The 19,049-nt window shown below is 51.6% G+C and overlaps 1 protein-coding gene across 4 annotated transcripts in view; it reads right to left on the reverse strand.

Annotated features, from left to right (window-relative positions):
- Piezo2 (piezo type mechanosensitive ion channel component 2) overlaps nucleotides 1-19,049 on the reverse strand; it is a 286,025-nt gene that overhangs the window by 230,524 nt on the left and 36,452 nt on the right. For all 4 annotated transcript variants that reach the window (XM_023562692.2, XM_063231990.1, XM_063231989.1 and 1 more), the window contains exon 2: nucleotides 14,467-14,562. In XM_023562692.2, coding sequence (XP_023418460.1) covers nucleotides 14,467-14,562 — 96 coding nt within the window. The remainder of the gene's footprint in view (nucleotides 1-14,466; nucleotides 14,563-19,049) is intronic.

Here is a 19,049-nt window from a genome sequence, read left to right on the forward strand (position 1 = left end):
TGGCTGGGAGCAGGACTCAAGTGTTGGAGGGACCTGAGGAGGGGAGGGGAGGTAAGAGAAGAGAAGAGGAGGGGAGGCGAAGAGAAGAGGAGGGGAGGTGAACAGAGGGGAGAAAAGGGGAAGAGGAGGGAAGGGGAAGGAAGGGGAGGGGAGGCGCTGCACCTATACCGCAGGTGATGGGGGCCCTGGCCTGGGACTCTGGCCACACAGGAGGGAGGAAGACAGTGGCAGGCTCCAGGCTGCTCTAGACCCTTGTCAGCAGACGCCTTCTAGGGCAGGCTGCTGTGCAGAAGGCTGTTGCTGTGCTGTTTTCTGACTTTAGGCTGCAGAACCCAGCGTCTCCTCCTCACACCCAAGCAAACGCTCTGCAACCTCCTCCATCCCTGTCCCTGGAGTTTCTCATGCCTTGACCTATCTAACCCCACTCTTAAGCTGGCTCTGTTTTAAATTCACACACACACACACACACACACACACACACACACACACACACACGCGTGCACACTCACACACACACCCAGCAACACCCATAGGACTCAAACTAGCAAACACAACTTAAACTTCAACGAGCCATGTGAGGCCCCAGGATCTACCTTCCTGGTGCATTTTCAGGAAACGGAAATGTGGCCCTTTGAGCCCCTCCATCCCAGGACAGACACAGGGACTCTGTCACAACTGACAGCTGTGCAGGCGGGAGCACGTGTGCACCACTAGTGTTCCAAAGGCTGACACACACGTCTGTCTGCACGATGTACATGGCCCTCACCCTTGGGAGACCCGAAGAGCAGACTGGGCCATGCCTGGCCCTGCACCATCTGAACTCAGAGCGCCACCAGAAGTATGTCAGCCCTGGAGCAGAACTGTCTGAAGATGCTCCTCAGTATCCACAAGTCTGCATCCATTCGCGGTTACAGATCAGGGGTTCCGCTATTCATGCTTCTAGTATCATCAGAGCACTGTCATCTGTGCGCTTCACACTGTTTTCAACCACAGACTCAGAATGAAGTTATTTCTTTATACCCTGTGATGGTCAGTCTGTCTTTACTGCAACTGAGCATTCGTAAACCAGTTTGTAAGGAAGAAAGGCCTCCGTGGTTCCCAGCCCATGGCCAATCCACCCCGCTGCTCAGGACCCTGTGAGAGGCAGCAGGCCCCAGGGAGGCTGGAGCAGCAGAGCTTCTCCCTGGGGCACAGCAGGAATAGGAAGGGCTGGGTCTCGAGGTCCCTCCAGCCACAAGGGGCCAGACCTCCTCTCTCAAGACCGGGCTTCCTGAAGCCCCATCCCACCCAGCATCCTGCCAGGTGACCAGGTCTTCAGTCCACTGCCTGGGCAGCACTCAGAGTCACACTGTCACACCTCCTACCCTGACCACGAGAACCCTCACTGTCAGGTGAGGTGGTGACAAGGGTGTTGCTGAGAATGTGACCAGGCTGGGGCTGTCATCTTCGCCATCATTAAATAAAGTGATTCGATGATCTAATGAAATTAGTTCCATGAGTGGATGTCTCACTGCTGTTCCTGGGGGGCAGCACTACAGGGTCTGCTTCAACGTGCTATGCGATTTCAGGGTTCTGCCTCTCACACAGATCCACACATCTCCTGAAACCCGGAGGGCTCTGCCCTCCTCCTGAAAGTCCAGACTTTCCTGTGTGAAATCTCCCCCTCCATTGTTTAGTCCCCACCCCGACAATCACTCTCATTGCAGGGGAAAACAGTGTATTACGGTTTCACCATTAAGTCAACTCTGGCATTAGAAGCCACTCTTCTTCCCAACAAATTTGATTTCCATGAAGTTAGATTCCATTAGTCTCCGCTCTAAAGAAAAGCATTCCTGGTTTTTGCACAGTTCAAAGGCCAAATGACACGCCTTCCAACGGGTTAAGATGGGCTCATTTCCTCCAGAAGCACTGCTAATGACAGGACTAAAGGAGGCCAGTGGGGCCAGCCTGGAGGACCTTGGAAGCCACCACCTGAGAACAGGGCACAGGAAATGGCACCCCCTGGTGGAAACGTGTGCTTTCTCTGGGCAAGACCCCACCCAGGCCAGAGCAACACTGTCTTCCCAGCAGAGTGGACCCAGCAGATGTGCAAACCAGATCACTAAATGGGAGGTCTTCTGATTCAGCTTCTCTGACCACTGGCTGACTCCTCAGGGGAACCCCAGTGACCCACTCAAAGATATGTTAAATCTGGGGCTCAGAGGAGCCGCCCACCACTGAGCAGAGAAGATGGTCACTCACAAGCAGCCCTGATGATAGGGGCAGAAGGACAGCTGGACACTACACCAGGAGCCAGGACTGTCTGGCCAGAATGGAGCAGGATGACCCGGCCAGTGGCCCCACATCAGAGAACAAAGATGTGACGTCAAGGCCAGAGCAGCCCTGTGAAACCCCTCCAGAGCACAGGACGGCGCATCCACTGTTCCCAGAGCTCAGGGTGGATGCTCAACAGCACATGCCAAGGAAACCGGGTAGTATATTCTGACACAGTATCCCCACATCTGTGTTCCTCTGGCACGTGTAACAAATCTGTTTCTCATGTTTCTGCTATCTATTGTTGAGGTTTTCAGGAGAGAAAAGGGTAGAGACTATTGCTGCTGTGAGACAGCTCATTAAAAGCGTAAGTGCTGTGCTAATCTGGAAATCTAAGTGAAAAATCCTGTAACAGACAATCTCACTACTTCCTCACCGAATTCGCCAACAGCACAGCACCCTGCATCTCTGTACCTGGCCACAGCCAAGTCACACCCTGGAATGCACAGAAAAAAGGGCGCCCCTCACCCCTCCAGTGCCACACACACCCAGCCCCTGGCGCCCACTGTGCTGCTGCCACTCTTGGCGGGGATGAATTGAAGGCCAGATGCTTTCGGGCAGGTGACAGAAAGCTGGGTTCACTGTGCACTCCCCAACAGCCTTCTCTCAGGTTAACCAGGAACTATGGTGCCCACCCAGGAGTAATGCTAAACAAGAGGCCTGCGTTCAGAGCTGCTGTCCCCAGGGTCACACGCAGTAGCAGAGGGACCCACAGCTCGGCAGATCCCATACTGCATTAACTGTACACTGTCCCCACGGCCCTAGCGTGGCCGGTGTGGGAGGCGAAGCCCTAGCCCCCCAGGACCCAGGGCCAGTGGAGGTCGTGCCTGCCCACTGACCAGCAGTGCTAGAACGGGACAGCTGCAGAGGAGAGGGTGCCAAGGTCAGAGCCAGCGCCCAATGTCCAGGCAGCCCCTCCTTCCACAGTGGTGTTGTGCCCCCTGGCCACCTGTTAGAAAGCCCATCACCACAGTCCCTGAATGGTGTGCTTAGGAGACAATTCGCTCAAGCGAGGCATGCTGGACATAGAGCCACGCAGATCAGCACTCTGTCAGTGTCCCTCGCACCAGGAGCAGGATGCCAGGGCCCGAGCTACCTGCTGAGAGCAGGCAGATCTGAGTTACACGAGATATGGGAAATACATCTTCTGTGGGGCACACTGACACACACACCTCCTTAGGGAGGCTGTGGCAGGGGGATCTCCTTGAGGTCAAGGCCAGCCTGAACTATACAGTGAGACTGACTCAGAAAAAAAAAGTCTTCAAAGAAGAATCTGCAGATAATGCTTTGTTTTAGTTTTATGAGTAAACCCCAAAATGTTCTCCAAAATGGTCCTAGCATAGGAAGAGGGGTTCACCAGCAGCCAAGGTGAGTTTCTTCCCTCACGTGGCCCCTGGGTGGGCCATCTCCCTACTGCCATAGTACTGCCTCAGGATCTCAGTCTCAGACACAGAGCAGATCGACACTGAGAACAGGGAACCGAGCAGAGCAGATGGTGGCACTGAGCCCAGATGGGGGCATGGATGAGGCGAGGACCTCTCCCCGCAGGACTGAGGGCTCAGGGCAAGTGTGCGCGAGGGTTAGTATTGCCCAATTTAACAGATAAAAACACAGGATTTGAAGTAATATGAATTTCACATAAAAATGAGTAAGTGTTATGGATAGAATTACATTCATTATAAGTGACTTGTTTTTTTGTAATGAAAATTCCAATTGGCCATTTTGCGTTTCCCCTGAAACCATGACTATTGCCACACAGTCCTAGGGACGGTCTGCATTCTTTGTGTCTTCTCTGGAAATTGCTTTCTCTGTGCACGGGAGACAGAACGCTGACACAGAGTGAGAAAGGAGAGAACAAATCTGTAACTTACCAGGAATCAAGGGTAGAAAGACATCGTGGAAGGAATACCCACATCCGCCTCAAGAGTACATGTGCGTGTGTGCGTGTTACGTGTGCACTGCATAAGTGTGTACATTTCTCTCATTTTTTAAAGCATTAGACCACTTTGAGTCTAAACATTAACAATGATGTGTGCAGGGTTTCTGCTAATCCTCCTTTCCTGCACTTCCGGCCTTTAGAACCCAAATTCCAGGAGGATCTGCATCTCCATGAGCTTCTCCACACACTCCCTCTACAATGACCTAGAAATACACCCAAGCCCGGCCTTGCCCTCTCCTGGGGGTGAAAATTACAAGAGCAATGAAAGGAACTGGCAACATGGGAGAAGAAACACAACTGTCCTTAAGTCACTCATGATGTGAGGAAAGGAAACAGAAAGGCCAGCACGAGATCTCTCCCCGCTGTCCCTCCTGCTGGTGGTAGATGTGCACCTCAAGGTATGTGTGGCACTTTTCAAACACAGACCTTGCCCTCTACATCTCCAGAAGCAGTCTCAGAACAGACACTGCTGCTGCAAACCTGGCTGGAGGGCACAGCTGCAGAGGACATGGCCCCCGTCCACCTCAGGCCCTCTGAGCTGGCCTTTCTGTGCGGAAGGAAACCCAACAGCTCCATTCCAGGAAGGGGGCAAGCATCTAGAGGCCGCACTGTTCTCCACGGGCTGCAGGCTGTCCTCATGGTCGAGGATGGCATAGTCGGCCCTTGTAGATCCCGTGGACATAGGATCAGAGAATGCCTCATGACTGCTCTAGGCTGGGATGGGAGGGCTCTGACCCTCTGCGCAAGCCTTCAAATGCTGGGCTCCCAGTCTCGGTGCTTCTATTAGACAGCTCCTGGGATACACACGGCCATCTCACTCACACTGACTGGGTCACCCGCAGGGCTGGGCTCAGGCCTGGACAATGCAGTGTATCCAGCTGTTTCTGCCTGAGATGGGCTGGGAGAGGGCACAGCAGCAGGTGGGGCCTGGTGTCAAAGGCTCCAACCTGCCGGGCACACACGCATTCCACATGCCCAGCTCATCCCATGTGCTTCTGCGCTTGTCCACAAGGGACCTGGAAGGGCTTTGGTACTGATTTAAGGTACCAGAAAACCTCAGCAGGAGGCACACGTGCAAGGACAGCATCTGTGGAAAGCCAGGACTTGGGAGCGTCTGCAGCTGCACAGGGCCCTGACTCTGAGGCTGGCTCTGTTCTTGGTCAGTGATGCACAAGCAGTTCACCAGCCTGAGGACAGCAGCGGCCGTAAAGAACCAGACAGCCCCTCTGCCCCAGGGGCGCACCAGGGCAGCTCTGTTCACAGGATGGAGAGTCCCAGAATAAACCAGCAGGACCTGAACGCTCAGATCCACTAGGGTTTACACACAGCCCAAACCGTGGTCAGACTCTGGACCAAAGCATCTCCCATTCCCAGCACCCACTCCCCTGCTCTGGCTCCACACTCACAGCCCAGCCCAACTCCGGCCGATCGCCTCACCGCACCCCCACACACACACACCCTGCACACACACAGCCCACAAACAGTCTTGCCAGCTCAGCTACTGAATATTTGATGCCCACATATGTTGTGTGACAGAGCGGCTCCTGCCTTTCAGGGACAGATGCAACAGGATGCACAGGTCCCTCAGGCGCATAAGACAAGGGTGTGCTGAGCCCTTGGAGGACTGCACAGCACTCACCCTTGGGTGCCTTGCTAACTGCGTGGATGTGGAGCACGCTAGTGACCAGTGAGGAACCAATGTCACCCACTGTGCACTCAGCAAGCAGGGACCGAGGAAAATGGAGAGGGCGAGGGTGCCAGGTGCAGTGTAGCAGGTGGCCCAGCCATGGGCACTGGCAGGGATTGGCTCAGGTTCCACCTCACTAGTGCTTCCCCTGCACCCCAAGTCACCTGCAGGACGGACTTCTCGCCAACTCTCTGTGCCTGATGGACTAGATGGGGTCCACATGGGGTGTGGCTCAGCATCAGGAGGTCAGGCCCTCTTCTGGGTCCAAAGGAGCCACTACCTGAGCCTGGGGGCAAGGACAGGCAAGGTGCAAACTTTGGTGGGGGAGGACAGGGATATGAGGAAGGCAGGACACAGGGTTAGAGACCCCAGCCAGGTAAGGTCAGGGCAGAGACCACAGTGCAGGAAGGTGGAGCCTGGGCAGCAGGGCTGACTGAGGGGCCCTTCAGGAAGCAGGAGGAGGACCCATGTTTGGTCGTGGTCCCAAAGTGCAGTTGAGGGGCTGGGCAGCATCCCCATCTTTGCCTGTCCTGGCCAGCCACCCTGGTACTCCCTGCAAGGGCCTCAGGTAGGACAGTCCATGGTGAAGTGGTCGATGCTGGCAGGAGACGGGGGACCCTCCAGTGAGGCAGTGACGGCCCCCAGGGGAGATGAAAGAGGCTTCTCTGGGGCCTGAAACTCACCAGAGTTCATAGCCATGGGCTCTGGCTCCCCCTGCCAGCCTGACGGTGCTGGTGGTGGGTAGAAGCTGTTGTCCTGGATAAACACACCTGAAGGCCATGAGCTGAAGGTGAGGTCCTGAGCTAGGCACAGTTGGGAGGTAGGAGGAAGCTAGGGTGCTGGGGCATAGACCTGAAGGGGAGCCCCTTTCTGTTTCTGTCTCTGTCTTTGCCTCCCCGCTGCCCAAGAGGTAAGCAGCTCCCATACTGTTTGCCGTACTATAGCACCATGCTGGGCCACAGGCCAAGGCCAACACAGCTAGCTGACCACAGGCAGAACCACGGAACCCATGAGCCACAACAACCTCTCTTCACTGTGTGTCAGCCAGCTCGGGTGCTGTCAGGGCAATGGACAGTGACTACTACACAGGACACATTGCGGGTCACTCTGACAAAGTGGCCACCTCAAAGCTCAGTGGCCCACTTGAGTGCCTTAGGGCACCGTGCACGCTGTCCCCCAACACCTTCGCCCAAGACAGCAAGCTACAGGGCAGGCAAAACTAATCCACAACCTGGATGACGAAAGGGAAGAAGGAAAGATGAAGGAGACCAGCTCACGGGCCCTTGTGGCTCAGGGGCCCAGCTGACACCTGGTGGCTTCAGATACTGACTGGGCACCAGCCAGACAGGGCGGCCTGGCCACCAACTGCTGCCTCCCCTTGGCGCTGTACAGAGAAGTGAGAAGGCCACAGTGCAGCACCCTTCTCCCCCAAGCTACAGCTCCAGGTCCACATAGGCAATGAGGCTGTAGCAGAACATGTAAGAGAGGGCCCAGGCCAGCAGGGGATGTGCCATCTCACAGCTCCCCCATCCTGCTGGCCAGGCAGGGCTGAACCTGTGCACCCGGGGGCTGTGCTGCAGGGGAGCAGCACCCCAGACACAAACTCCAGCCAGAGAGCAAGCTCATCGGAACACAGCACCATCCATCCTTCCAAGAGACCCAGGTGCAAAACCCAAATAAACTGCTCTGCAACAAATGTTGGCCAATCAACTAGGGCTGCACACTGTGGTTAACGGGAAACAGATGTTAGAGCTACCTGTTCCCTCTGGGAGTCAGCCCCTGCACGTGCCTGTCATAGCCCTGCTGCATCACCTGGAAGGGAAAGGGCAGACGCCCTTGTCCACCAAGAGCTGAGCCCAGCGCCCAACACAGGAGGAAACCAGTAGGCTAGGGATCTGAAGGCCCAAGACCCTGCAGCTCTTAGGCTTCAGAGTGAAACTCAGGCCCTGGGGACAGAGGGCCTGTCCGTGTCTACACTGCCTAGGACGCAGCCCAACAGAGAAGGTGCCAGGAAACACTTGTCAAATGAAGACATAGAAGCTTCTGCATTCCAAGAGCTGATCAACTGGTGTCTATTCAAGTGAGTTAATGCTCCATAATGACAGGGCAGCAATCTTAGTAAAAGGTTTATTATAGCTAAATAAAGCAAAAGGGCTTGGGACTTCTGAGATCTTCTCTTCAGTCACAACGTGACTGAAATGGGAACCAGGAATCTCCACTGGTGCAAGACACTCAGTGGGCGCTTGAAGAGGTGGACAAAGCCAAGCTCTTCATCAGCCAGCATGGGCCCAGGGTGAGAAATTCTCCAGACCCTGGCCCAGGTCAGCGAGGAGGGAGTCTTCGCAGCCTTGTCTGAGCTGGCCTGCGCGAGGGTTCAAGCAAAGTAGAATTTTACAGATCAGCATACAGTTGTTTCTGAGGTCGGGGACTTGGGCACAGAGTTGGCTCCAGAAGTAAAGGAACCTTGAGGTCACCAGACAAGCACGGAACATTTTCTGTCACACTTGTGGGAGGAGAAAGAAGCTTGCAGAAACGGGTCTGGGGGCTTTAGGCTTTAGATTTCCCCTTTAATAAAAAGATCCAGTGTTTCCTGAGTTGGGAATTTACTAAGCAGAATAATCCCCCCAGCTGCCTGAATACAGTGTGCTAAATTTAAAACAATAATGGAACACTACACCTGAACTATCCATCCCAGAAAAGAACAGGTGAAATACCCTAAAAGTGTCCATTAAAAATTACAGAATCAGGCCCCTTGGAAGCGTTCCTCTCAATGGTGAACAGGTCACACTGATAATGAAACTCTGACCTTCTAATTTACTCAATTAAACGTTTCCTTGCTGTTTGCTTTATTGTGACATGGTGAAACACAGTAATAACCCTAATGGCCTAAAGACCGTTTTTAACAAAAACCAGATGCAACTGGTTTTAAATATCTGCTACTATTTCCTTTCTGATGTCTAAACACAGCTTTACAAGTTACAGGCCTCTTGGCCTCTTCAGGTAGGCAAGGCGAGCATCGTTTGTCTTCCCCGGCTGCCGTAGGTGACTCCAGCTAAGTGTGTCCTGGGACACGAGCTCAGGACAAAGCCCTTTCAGTGTTTATTTTACACATACACAGCGATCACTTGAAGATTAGTACAGCTTCCTGCCAAGTGAGGACCCCACCCCAGGTTGCACAGCGTAGCATCTGCCCTCTTCCTCTGTCATCCGAGAGTAGCTCTGGAAACTTTACAGAGCCTCACTTGGCCTGCTAAGATCCCTCCTGGTCACAGCTGTCACCTGAACGCAACAGAGCCTTCCTCTCCGCCTTCTCACTCTGTGTCCCTGAGTGATGGCGGACAGCCGAACGCGCAAGAAAGACGTGTGATGACTGAGGACTGTGGAGCGTGACACAACACATCTGCTGGGCACCAAGAAACAGAGCAGAGTCTGCCAGGCAAAGAAATAAAGCTTCTGAGAGGGTCACTTCCTTCACACAGGGAAGAACTCTCCTCCACAGCAGCCCCCACGGGAAACTATGCCCACGGCACACCCAAGCAAACCTGCACCACTCCAGGCCTGGGCTGGCTCAGCAGAGAAAGGGCCCTGGTATGGCACCAGCTCCTCCGAGAGGGGGTGTCAGGAGGACCCGCTGAGGCTCCAGAGCCTTCCCATTACCGTCCCCTGGGAGTCTCGTTCTCATCTATGCCAGGGCGGGCGCACTACAGCAAGGCTTCTGCAGTGTGCAAAAGCCGGCTCTGTGCAAGCACACACAGCGGCCTTCACCCTTCGTGTGTGAAACACAAGCATCTCATACACGAACTGGTCCAGCCATGATGCTTCTGAGAGACCCCTGCTGTTGATGCAACAACAGTGTGTCCAGCTGGCCCCCAGTAGGTAACTGACGAACCCCTAAAGGGAACAAGATGGCCCACCTGGCCCTCCCTTTAACCTGTGAGAGCTCAGGAGTGCAGAGACGGTCACTGAGCAGCCCCGAGAGCAGACAGGTGACTTCCAGCAAGGCACTCACCTCGCAGTGTAGCTGGGGACACCTCTATCACCCCGAAGTGTGTGCGGCTCATGGGTCTCTTGTCCATTAAGAGTTCAGTAGGGATGAGGGGCAAGACAGACTCTGGGTTTTGTTACCTGCACGATCACAACCAGGATCTGTGCCCAGCCCTCAAGGAGGCAGAACCCACACGGCTCCATGGGAGACAAGGCCCAGCCAGGAGGAACGGGGCTCCTGATGCCGGCTCCAGGTCTTAGCCGGAGGGTGAGCGCCAAAATCAGCATCAGGCTTCAGGAGTCTACGTGTGAAGTAGGCACTAACTCCGGTGAGCTCACAGGAGTGGTCTTCACCCTGGAGTGGATGTGCTGTTCTGCAATAGCACAGTGGCTTCTCTACCCCTGACCAAAGGATCTGGGCTCAGCACGGCCACTGGCACATGGGGCAGCAGAATGTCTGTCTTGCTTTCTTACAAACATCCTTGCTAGCTACCTGTCCAGACCAGCATCCACATCCTATGCTTCACCTTGTTCATCGGGATTCTAGAATAAATCCAGGGAGCTGACACTGCCCCAGGCTGCCGCCTGCTCACCTGGGGTCTCTTCCAACAGTGCATGAGATGGCAGAAACCATCCCTGCACACTAACTCAGCGGGCAGACACCCATCAGTTTGTCATGTGTGCCGGCCATGCTGTCCTTACCAAATCAGCCTCCAGCCTTCCTATTCATGATGAACGTGGCCTTGAGACCCTTTGCTTCACGCTGATTGCTTTGCTTTCTTTCTTTTGCAATCAGTATAACTCACTTCATCACCAGTTCTTCCCCCACACAAGCCTGACTCCAAACTCTGGGCAAATTAGATCATCTGCCCAGGACCACGGTTCCAGCTCTGAGACAGTTCTGACAGGTGACATGAAGTCAGCACAGAGCAGCAACAGCACCACCACAGTGAGCAGGTGGCTGCAGACGCCATGGAAAAGCCACCACTCAAAGAGGTGCGTAAGGTCCAACCCTCCAGAGAAGCACAGTATGTTCTATACCTTCTCATCCTCCACACCCGAGCGTGGAGCTGCCTGAAGAGTCTTTTGATTAACGCATGTTGAAAGAAAGTACTCATCACACTTGCCGCGCTGTGCTCCACAGAACAGGCACCCGAGGAGATGGAAGCTGCTCCCTCGGCTTGCTCCCATGGTCCCCCAGGCCCCAGGCCAAGCCTGGCAGTCTGTCGGCCAGTGTGCATTCATTACCTGCCTTGGCAGCCCGAGGACCTCGCTGTGGCCCAGAGTAAGTCAGACAGGCATTGGGCGTAGCCACCCACACACCGGTCACGTGTGCACCCCTGGAACACAAAGCTTTCTGAGCGTCATTTTCAATCAAAAGTCCCCCTGAGAGTGAAGTTCATGACACATGGGAGTCACACACATACGCTAGAAGACAGCAGGACCAGCTGTCCAACACTGGGTTACAGCCTAAACATCACGTCACAGGTCATCAGAGACACTGGGAACGGCTCAGCAGAACAACGTTGGAAATCCCCAGCTCACTCATTAGAAAGCACCACACTCCCTCAGGGAAGGGTGGCTATGTAACCTCCTCAAGAGGCCAAATCTAGCTCATGCTGACATTTGAGTAGTTAAATCACATGCGCTTGAAACTGATAGTGACAGTTTCAGCCAATCCTTATGGTTTTAATACTAAGACTCCACCCAAACAAGACACAAACAGCACCGTACTGCCTGATGCGTTGCGTCACACAGGAAAAGGCACCTGTCCTGTGTCTGGAGGTACCTTGCTAACTTGCAATGCTTGGCCATATGGAGTTACTGGATTCAACAGAGCTCTCAGTTCCACGCAAAGCACAATTTGTGGACAGCAAGAAGGAGCTCGTTTCCTTCCCCAGGGTGTCCAGGTATAAATAAAATGCCCATCAAGGCAGGAAATAGCATGACCCAGTCTAATGTTCTTGCTGTCTTCAGCTGCTCTGGATCCTCCCATCCTGATTGGATCTGAAAGAGCAGAGCCCTTGGCCTCTGCCATGTGAGCATCCATCTCCAGCAGCCTGCTGTCTGCGATTCACTGGTCCACAGCAGTAGCTATGGCCAGGGCAAGGTGGGCACAGGACAGAAATCATGTGGGTCCTGGAGGTGGAGCCACCTTTTCCCTTCCTGGGTGTGTACCAAATGCCTGGGAAATACAGCAGTAAGCAAACTGAGCTCCTCTGCCTTCCTCAGAAAGATGTACTAACAAGCTACTCCATGAGGCTCCCAGGGACCAGCTTCCCAATAGATGGCACAGGTGAAGCAACATGCGATCAACCCAGCTGGAGGGTGGAGGGCAGCAGAGCAGGTCTGAGACCCTGAGGTCACCACCCAGCCAGGGCCGCACCGCACCGTGGCTTCAGATCCACTCTGAGATCCACAGTCTGGGATCGGGGACAGTGACGTTCTCTAATTTCTCCCCATGAGGGGAGAGGACCTGTCAGCAGACTCATGAAAGGTGTCAGAACACAAAGCCTGAAACTAAGCCTCCCTGAAAACCCCATCTGTGGGATCTATCTCAGCTGGGTACCACGTGGGGCCCACACTGCCAGAGAAGCAACCCAAGAGGCCTCCAAACACAGGTTTGAGGGGCATTTGGGCACACACACAGGAAAAGCTTGAGGCCTTTCCTTCCAGAGCCATCTGCCTTCGATTCCATAAACTCACACACTTGGCCACACTGAACACCGGTAGCGATTCTCGGCACTGAAACACAGGAAGGGGGAAGACAGAATGTCACACTGCTGCGTCTGGGACGCACCGGAGGGATGCACGTGGGCTGCACGCTAGCATGCGTGCTTCCTCCCCTCCTGCCATCCTCAGCACTACCACACCTGCGCACCCACCCGTGCTCTGCCTGTGCCCTGACCTGTGACACTGCGCCACACGAGGGGAGCTCAGCTTTGCTTTCTACCCTTCACGCAGTGCAATCCTCTCCATGGAGCTGTCCACAGCTCGCCTGGGTGGAGGCCCTTGTGCACCTGATTCACTACTCACTCTGGACTGCTGGCTTGGGGAAGCAGTTCAGGGCAGCCACTTGAATGGGGCGCCAGCTGCCTGAGCTCCCACAGAACCCAGAGGAGTCCTCTTGGTACCAGCATTTATTTAACGGGATGTAGGAAAGTACGTTTGCAAGGCGCTGCAGGGTTCTCCACCTCCTGAAACCTTTCTGAGAAACGAGCCCCAGGCTGCAAAACCAGAGTGGGCTTCGTGGTACCATCTGGCTTCTGAGGCCAGGAGCCATTCTGCTCAGGCTGCTCTCCAGGAAGGAGGCTGCCTTTAATGAGCTGTGCGTAATCCTGGGCAGTGAGTACTGAGGGACCGTTGAGCTCTCCTCTCGGGACCACAGTATCAAGCCAGCATCTGCAGTCCTGCAACCAGGACACGGGGTCATGATATGCTACATAAACTGAGAGATCAACTTTTCTGCAGAACAGGAAAGTCGAGGCCACGGTTTGCTGCTCTGCATACACAAGGTCTGAGCTGCTTCTCCCAAAGGTCCTGAAATTAGCCAGGGAGTCAGCATCATGGCCCTTCCCATGCCGTTCTGTGGGTCAGGTCAGACCTCACTTCCTTTTCCTTCACACAAACAGACAGCTGTCACACTCACCTGTGGCCCCGCCATGCTCCTTATTTCTTGTTATGGAAATGTGTTTAAAAAACCAAACAATTGGCCCAGCTCATAACCATCATCCCAGATCTCTAGGAAGCTGAGCAGGAAGATCCCAAGTCCAAGCCTAGTCCTAAACTCAGTGTCTGAGTGAGATCCTCTCTTGAAAAAATACAATAAAAAAGCACTGGGGACGTTCAGTGCAAAGGTCCTGGGCTCCGCAGAACTCAAAAACATGTTAAAAATGCAGTGTATTAAGTTAACTCAGTGTCATTTCCATGTCATACTTGTAGAAGAACTTTGATGAAATCAAATTCACAGACCAGGCTATTCTTCCTCATCAGGGCCTTGGAAAACACTGCTGCTCTCTTCTGTGTGCCGTGAGGTCTTGTGGAGAGTGAGCACATCCTGCAGCTTTACAGGAAGGTGCCGAGAACTAAACCTGCAGTCGCACTGCTGCTGCCCCATGGTGCTGCGTGTGTTAAGAAATCTCACTGGAGCATGGCCGGGGCATCTTCTCTGCATCCCCCAGAAATGCCACCCCCTGCTCTGAGCATTCTCCTCAGCAACCCAGGGGTAGCACGGGCCCCACGCTGCCTGCCACCTGCCAGGTCTGCCTGACAAGACAGGGGGTAAAACACTTCTCAGGCACAAAGCCACCCTGCTGCGAAGGACCTGACAGTAACATCTGCAGGGGAGCAATCTGGGTGTGGGTGTCACAGCATGCTGTCCACAGCCCCACCTGGGCGGCCCTTACCAGGCAGGATCCCCACTTCCACGGGGTCACCTTGTACCCAGATAACGTCTTGCCCACTAAAGAAAGATGAAGCCACAGAGCCAAAACCACACACCCAGACTGGACAGCTGTGGTACAGGAACGGTAAAGACTCTTACCTTGCATCGTTGCTTTTGTTGGTTCTGAGAAGAGAGGAATGAGCAGGAGGTAGATAAGGTAGACGAAGGAGAGCCCATTGTAGCGGAATGCACAGGCTGCAGTTGGGAAGAGAGAAGAGAGGAGAATGTCATTAGTAGGATTTCAGGACCAGCGGCGACAAAACAAGTGTGGGTGATGGCGTGAGGCATCGGTGGGTGGGACAGCATCCCTCCCTAAACGGTATGCCCATCACAAAAGTCGCACACTCGGAATTTCAAGTTGAGCATTACTCGGAACAAGATGTGAACCTGAGAATTAAAACGCAAGGTCCCTGCTCTTAAAATCCAACCAGGAAGTATAAAGTTTACAAAAGAACGGTTTAAAGAATTAATGTGATGGTAGCTTGGCTCATGGGCTTCATTTGCTCAACGATTTGGGGGAACAGGGCTGCATCTGTGTTGTGTGGGGAGCCTGGCTGCAGCTGTGTTTGTCATGCAGCCTGGAGTCTGTAAACAGAACCAAAATTCCGTTCAATACCTTTGTTTAAGAGTCGTATTGTTTGTAAACAGAATGTTCATGAACCAAACTACAATCACCGTTGAAGACATAAAATAAATGTAAACTGCAACATAAAATGTTGGGAGAAGGGTGGAATATAAACTGTAGACTTTTATAGGCAATTATGTTAAATTGTTATCAGCCTCTAATATTCTATTCTATAATAGAATATCCTATGATGCTCTGTGTAAGCCTAATTGCACTCAAAAAGCAAAAATCTACGGTGGATCCATAGAAGATAAAAAGGTTAGAAATCAAAGCATATCACTGGAGCAATAATCAAAAGAAAGACAGGAAGAATAAAAGATGTGTAAAACAACCAGAAAACACAGAACAAAAAGGCAGTGGTAAGACCTTGCCTATTAGTGATTACTTTGCATGCAAAGGCATTAAATTCTCCAAACAACTGACACAAAGTGGCTGAATGGATTTCAAAACCCAACTATATATGCACTACCTACAAGACATGCTTTTCACATGTAAGGACACTGAAACTGAAAGTAAAGGGATAGGAAAAAATATTCCAAGCAAATACAAATGAAAAGAGAATGCAATAGCTATGACTATGTCAGAAAACAATACATTTTACATAAAAAACTAAAATGAGACAAAGGGCATCATATAGTGATAAAGGAGGGTCAAGGATTTAGCTAAGCGGCACAAGTGCCTGCCTGGCAAGCACAGGGTTGTGAGTTCGCTTGCTGGTACAAAAAAAAAAAAAAAAATATATATATATATATATATATATATATATATATATGAATAAAGGGTCAATTCATCAGGGGATATAACAATTGTTAAGTATGTATGCACCCAACACTAGCGCCCCCTACAGGTAGATACGAAGGAAGAGGCACCCTGTAGGACACAGCAGTAACTCAGTACCTCACTTTCAGCAATGGACAGATCTAGACAGAAAACTGGAGGGGAAACATCAGACTTAAACTAATGGTTAGATTAAAGGACAGACCAGACACATGCAGGACACTCCACCCAGCAGCAGCAGAGCACACAGTCTCCTGAGGGCATGGGAAAAATTCTCCAGGACAGACATGTTACACCACAAAACAAGTCTGAGAAAATTTAGGAAAACTAGAATCACATCGAATACCTTTACCAACGCTAGTGCTATGAAACTACACATCAGTAACAGGAAGATTTCTGGAAAATTCACAAATACATGGAAATTAAACAACATGCTCTTGCAACAATCAATGAGTGAAAGAAAAAAATTAGAGACATTTTAAAATATGCAACAAATGACAATGTCACAGAACTTTTGGGATGCATCAGGAGCAACTCTGAGAAGTTCATAGCAATAATGCCTAGACACAAGGAATGACCTCAGATAATGCAGCACTACCCTTCGAGGAACTAAAAAAGAAGAAATTAAACCCAAGATCAGCAGAAGTGAGGAAATGAGAAAGAACAGAGTAGAAACGAACAAAATAGAAAACAGGAAACACAGAATGCTCAGCGTAAAGAATGGTTATTTTCCGAAAAGTAACCGAAACTGATAAAACTCGGACTAGGGAAAACAGGACAGATACAATCATAAATGAAAGAGGAAACACCATCAGTTACCACAAAGAACTGTAAGAGACTACAATGAGCTGTTTACAACAAAATTCCTAGATGCCTCTCATCCAACATGGTGAAGAAGTAGAAAAACAGACTGAAAATGAGGAAGACTGAATAGTAATAAACTCTCACGTCAAGGAAAAGGCCAGGACCATCCAACACGTAAGAAGAAAGGACACTAATCCTCATCAATTCCTCATAAAAACTAAAGAAGAAGAGCACTTCCAAATTCATTTTGAGTCCAGTGTTACCCTGATACCAACCCCAGAGAAGGACACCACAAAAAGTCTGTTTAATCACAGGCCGTTATAGCAGATGATAAGACTGCAAAAATGCTCAGCAAAATCCTACTCAACTGAATTCAACAGCCTCCTAAAAGAAAGCGGGCTGTATCCCAGGGATGCAAAGATGGTTCGATATCCACAAACACCTAACTGTGATCCACCAGATTAACAGAATAAAGAACAAAACTGCGTGATCATCTCAAAGATGCAGAATAAGTATCTGACAACATCCACATTTTTAAGATTTAAAAAAAAAACCCTCTCAACAAATTAAGGATCAAGAGAATATGTTTCAACACCACAGCAGCTGAGCCCGCTCACAGGGGTCACAGATGTAAATCTAAAAGCCCTTTCTGTAAGTCAGGAACCAGAAGGTGCTCACGCTCACCGCTTCTGTTCAGCACAGCACTGAGGTCCCAGCCAGTTAGGCCACAGAAACAAATAAACCGGTCAGCAGCGGAAAGAGGGAAAGAGGCAACATTGTCTCTGCTCTCCAGTGCATGATCTGACACACAGGAAACCCTAATAATGCTACCAAAATGCAATAATTATTTTAAAAATTAGTTACGCTACAGAACACTAAATCAACATACAGCATCAAGTGCATTTATATAAAACAAACTACCTGAAAAAGAAATCAATAAAATAATCCTATTCATAATGGCTACAAAAATACTTCAGAATAAATTTAACTAACAAAGTAAAAGTCCAGTGAATACTAAAGGAAACATTGATTGATAGAAGAAATCACAAATAAGTGGAGAAAAATCCCATGTTAATGGATTGGAAGAATTAATATTGCTAAAACATTTATACTACCCAAAGTGACCTCTGCAACCCCTACTCAAATCCCAATGGCATTTTCCCAGAAATTGAAATAAAAAAATCAAAATTTGTTAGGAACCACCAAAGAGCCTACATCGCCATGGCAACCTTGAGCAGACAAGGCACAACCCTCCCCGACTTCAGAACACACAGCAGGGGCTGACCTAACTTCAAACACATCTAACAACGAACAGAGAAGAGAGCACAGAAATAAATCCACAAGTTCCTCTCAGAAAGAGGTGCAAGACCTCAGAAGGGGGAGAGGGCACTCCCTCCAATAAACTTTGCAGGAAATCGGGTGTCCACGGGCAGAAAAATGACATGGGCCCTCACCCCGCAGCGTACACACATCCCCTCTGATCTGTAGTCTTCCGTTCCAGTCAGCCACAGCCTGGAGTATAAAACGGGGAACTCTAGAAATAACCCTAAGTTCACATGGTGACTGGGCCAGGGATCAGATGGACCCCCCCAGTATCACAGTGCTAAGGTGCAGGTTCAGTCCTGCAACTCACCGGCTGTCCTGAAATGTGTGACAGGGGCTGTACAACAATCACTAGAAAGTGGAGCAAAGAAGTACGGAAGACCCAGCACAGTGAGATACGTCACCCCCATGGTGGGTGGGGAGCTTGGTGATCCAATCCCAGCTGCCAGCGGGAGACACTGGATGGTGGAGTGGGAGCTGACTCTGGAGGAGGGGTGAGGGCTGACCTCAAGAGTCGGTGCTCCCAGAACAGTGGTCCCTGATAGCAGCCAGGCCCCTACCTGCCCAGAGCCCCTGCGGGACCAGTGTGCATGTGGCATCCCAGAGGATCCTGGACAATCAAACACATGACTTCAGGTGCAAGAGGAGTGTGGCGTCCATCCTGGGCCTCCCTCCCCGCCCTGCCCAGCCCTCTGAAGGAAGCCACTTGCGCCTGGTGTGCTGTCCTGTGGAAAGCCTGTGGGTTGGGGTGTTTCCCGCCGTCGCCAGCCCCTGACCAGCACACCAGCAGGTCCTCGCCTGGCTGTGTCCTGCCTGGTGCCTAAGGGTGGCCTGTGAGAGACCCTGAGCCAGGTGGCCTGTCCTGGTCACTCCTGCCACCCAGACCCAGAAGTCCAACACAGTGAGCCTCATTTTAATCTGCTCATTGTTTGGTTAATTTGCATGCAGCAACTGATAACTAAGACCCAAATTAAATGAACAGTAAGCCACATCTCAAAGCCCACACTCCTTTTGGTCTGAAATATCCCACATGACTGGTGGTAGGGGTCAGACTGCCGCAGTTTCTGCTTGACTTTCTCTGTCTGAAGCTGCTACCCAGGACTCACCCAAGCTCAAGAAGACATCAAACACCCTATCTAAGTGACTTATCTCC

This window comes from Cavia porcellus, unplaced genomic scaffold (assembly GCF_034190915.1).
Source record: "Cavia porcellus strain 051 isolate PalLab524CR breed Dunkin Hartley unplaced genomic scaffold, mCavPor4.1 scaffold_20, whole genome shotgun sequence".
NCBI lineage: Eukaryota > Metazoa > Chordata > Mammalia > Rodentia > Caviidae > Cavia > Cavia porcellus.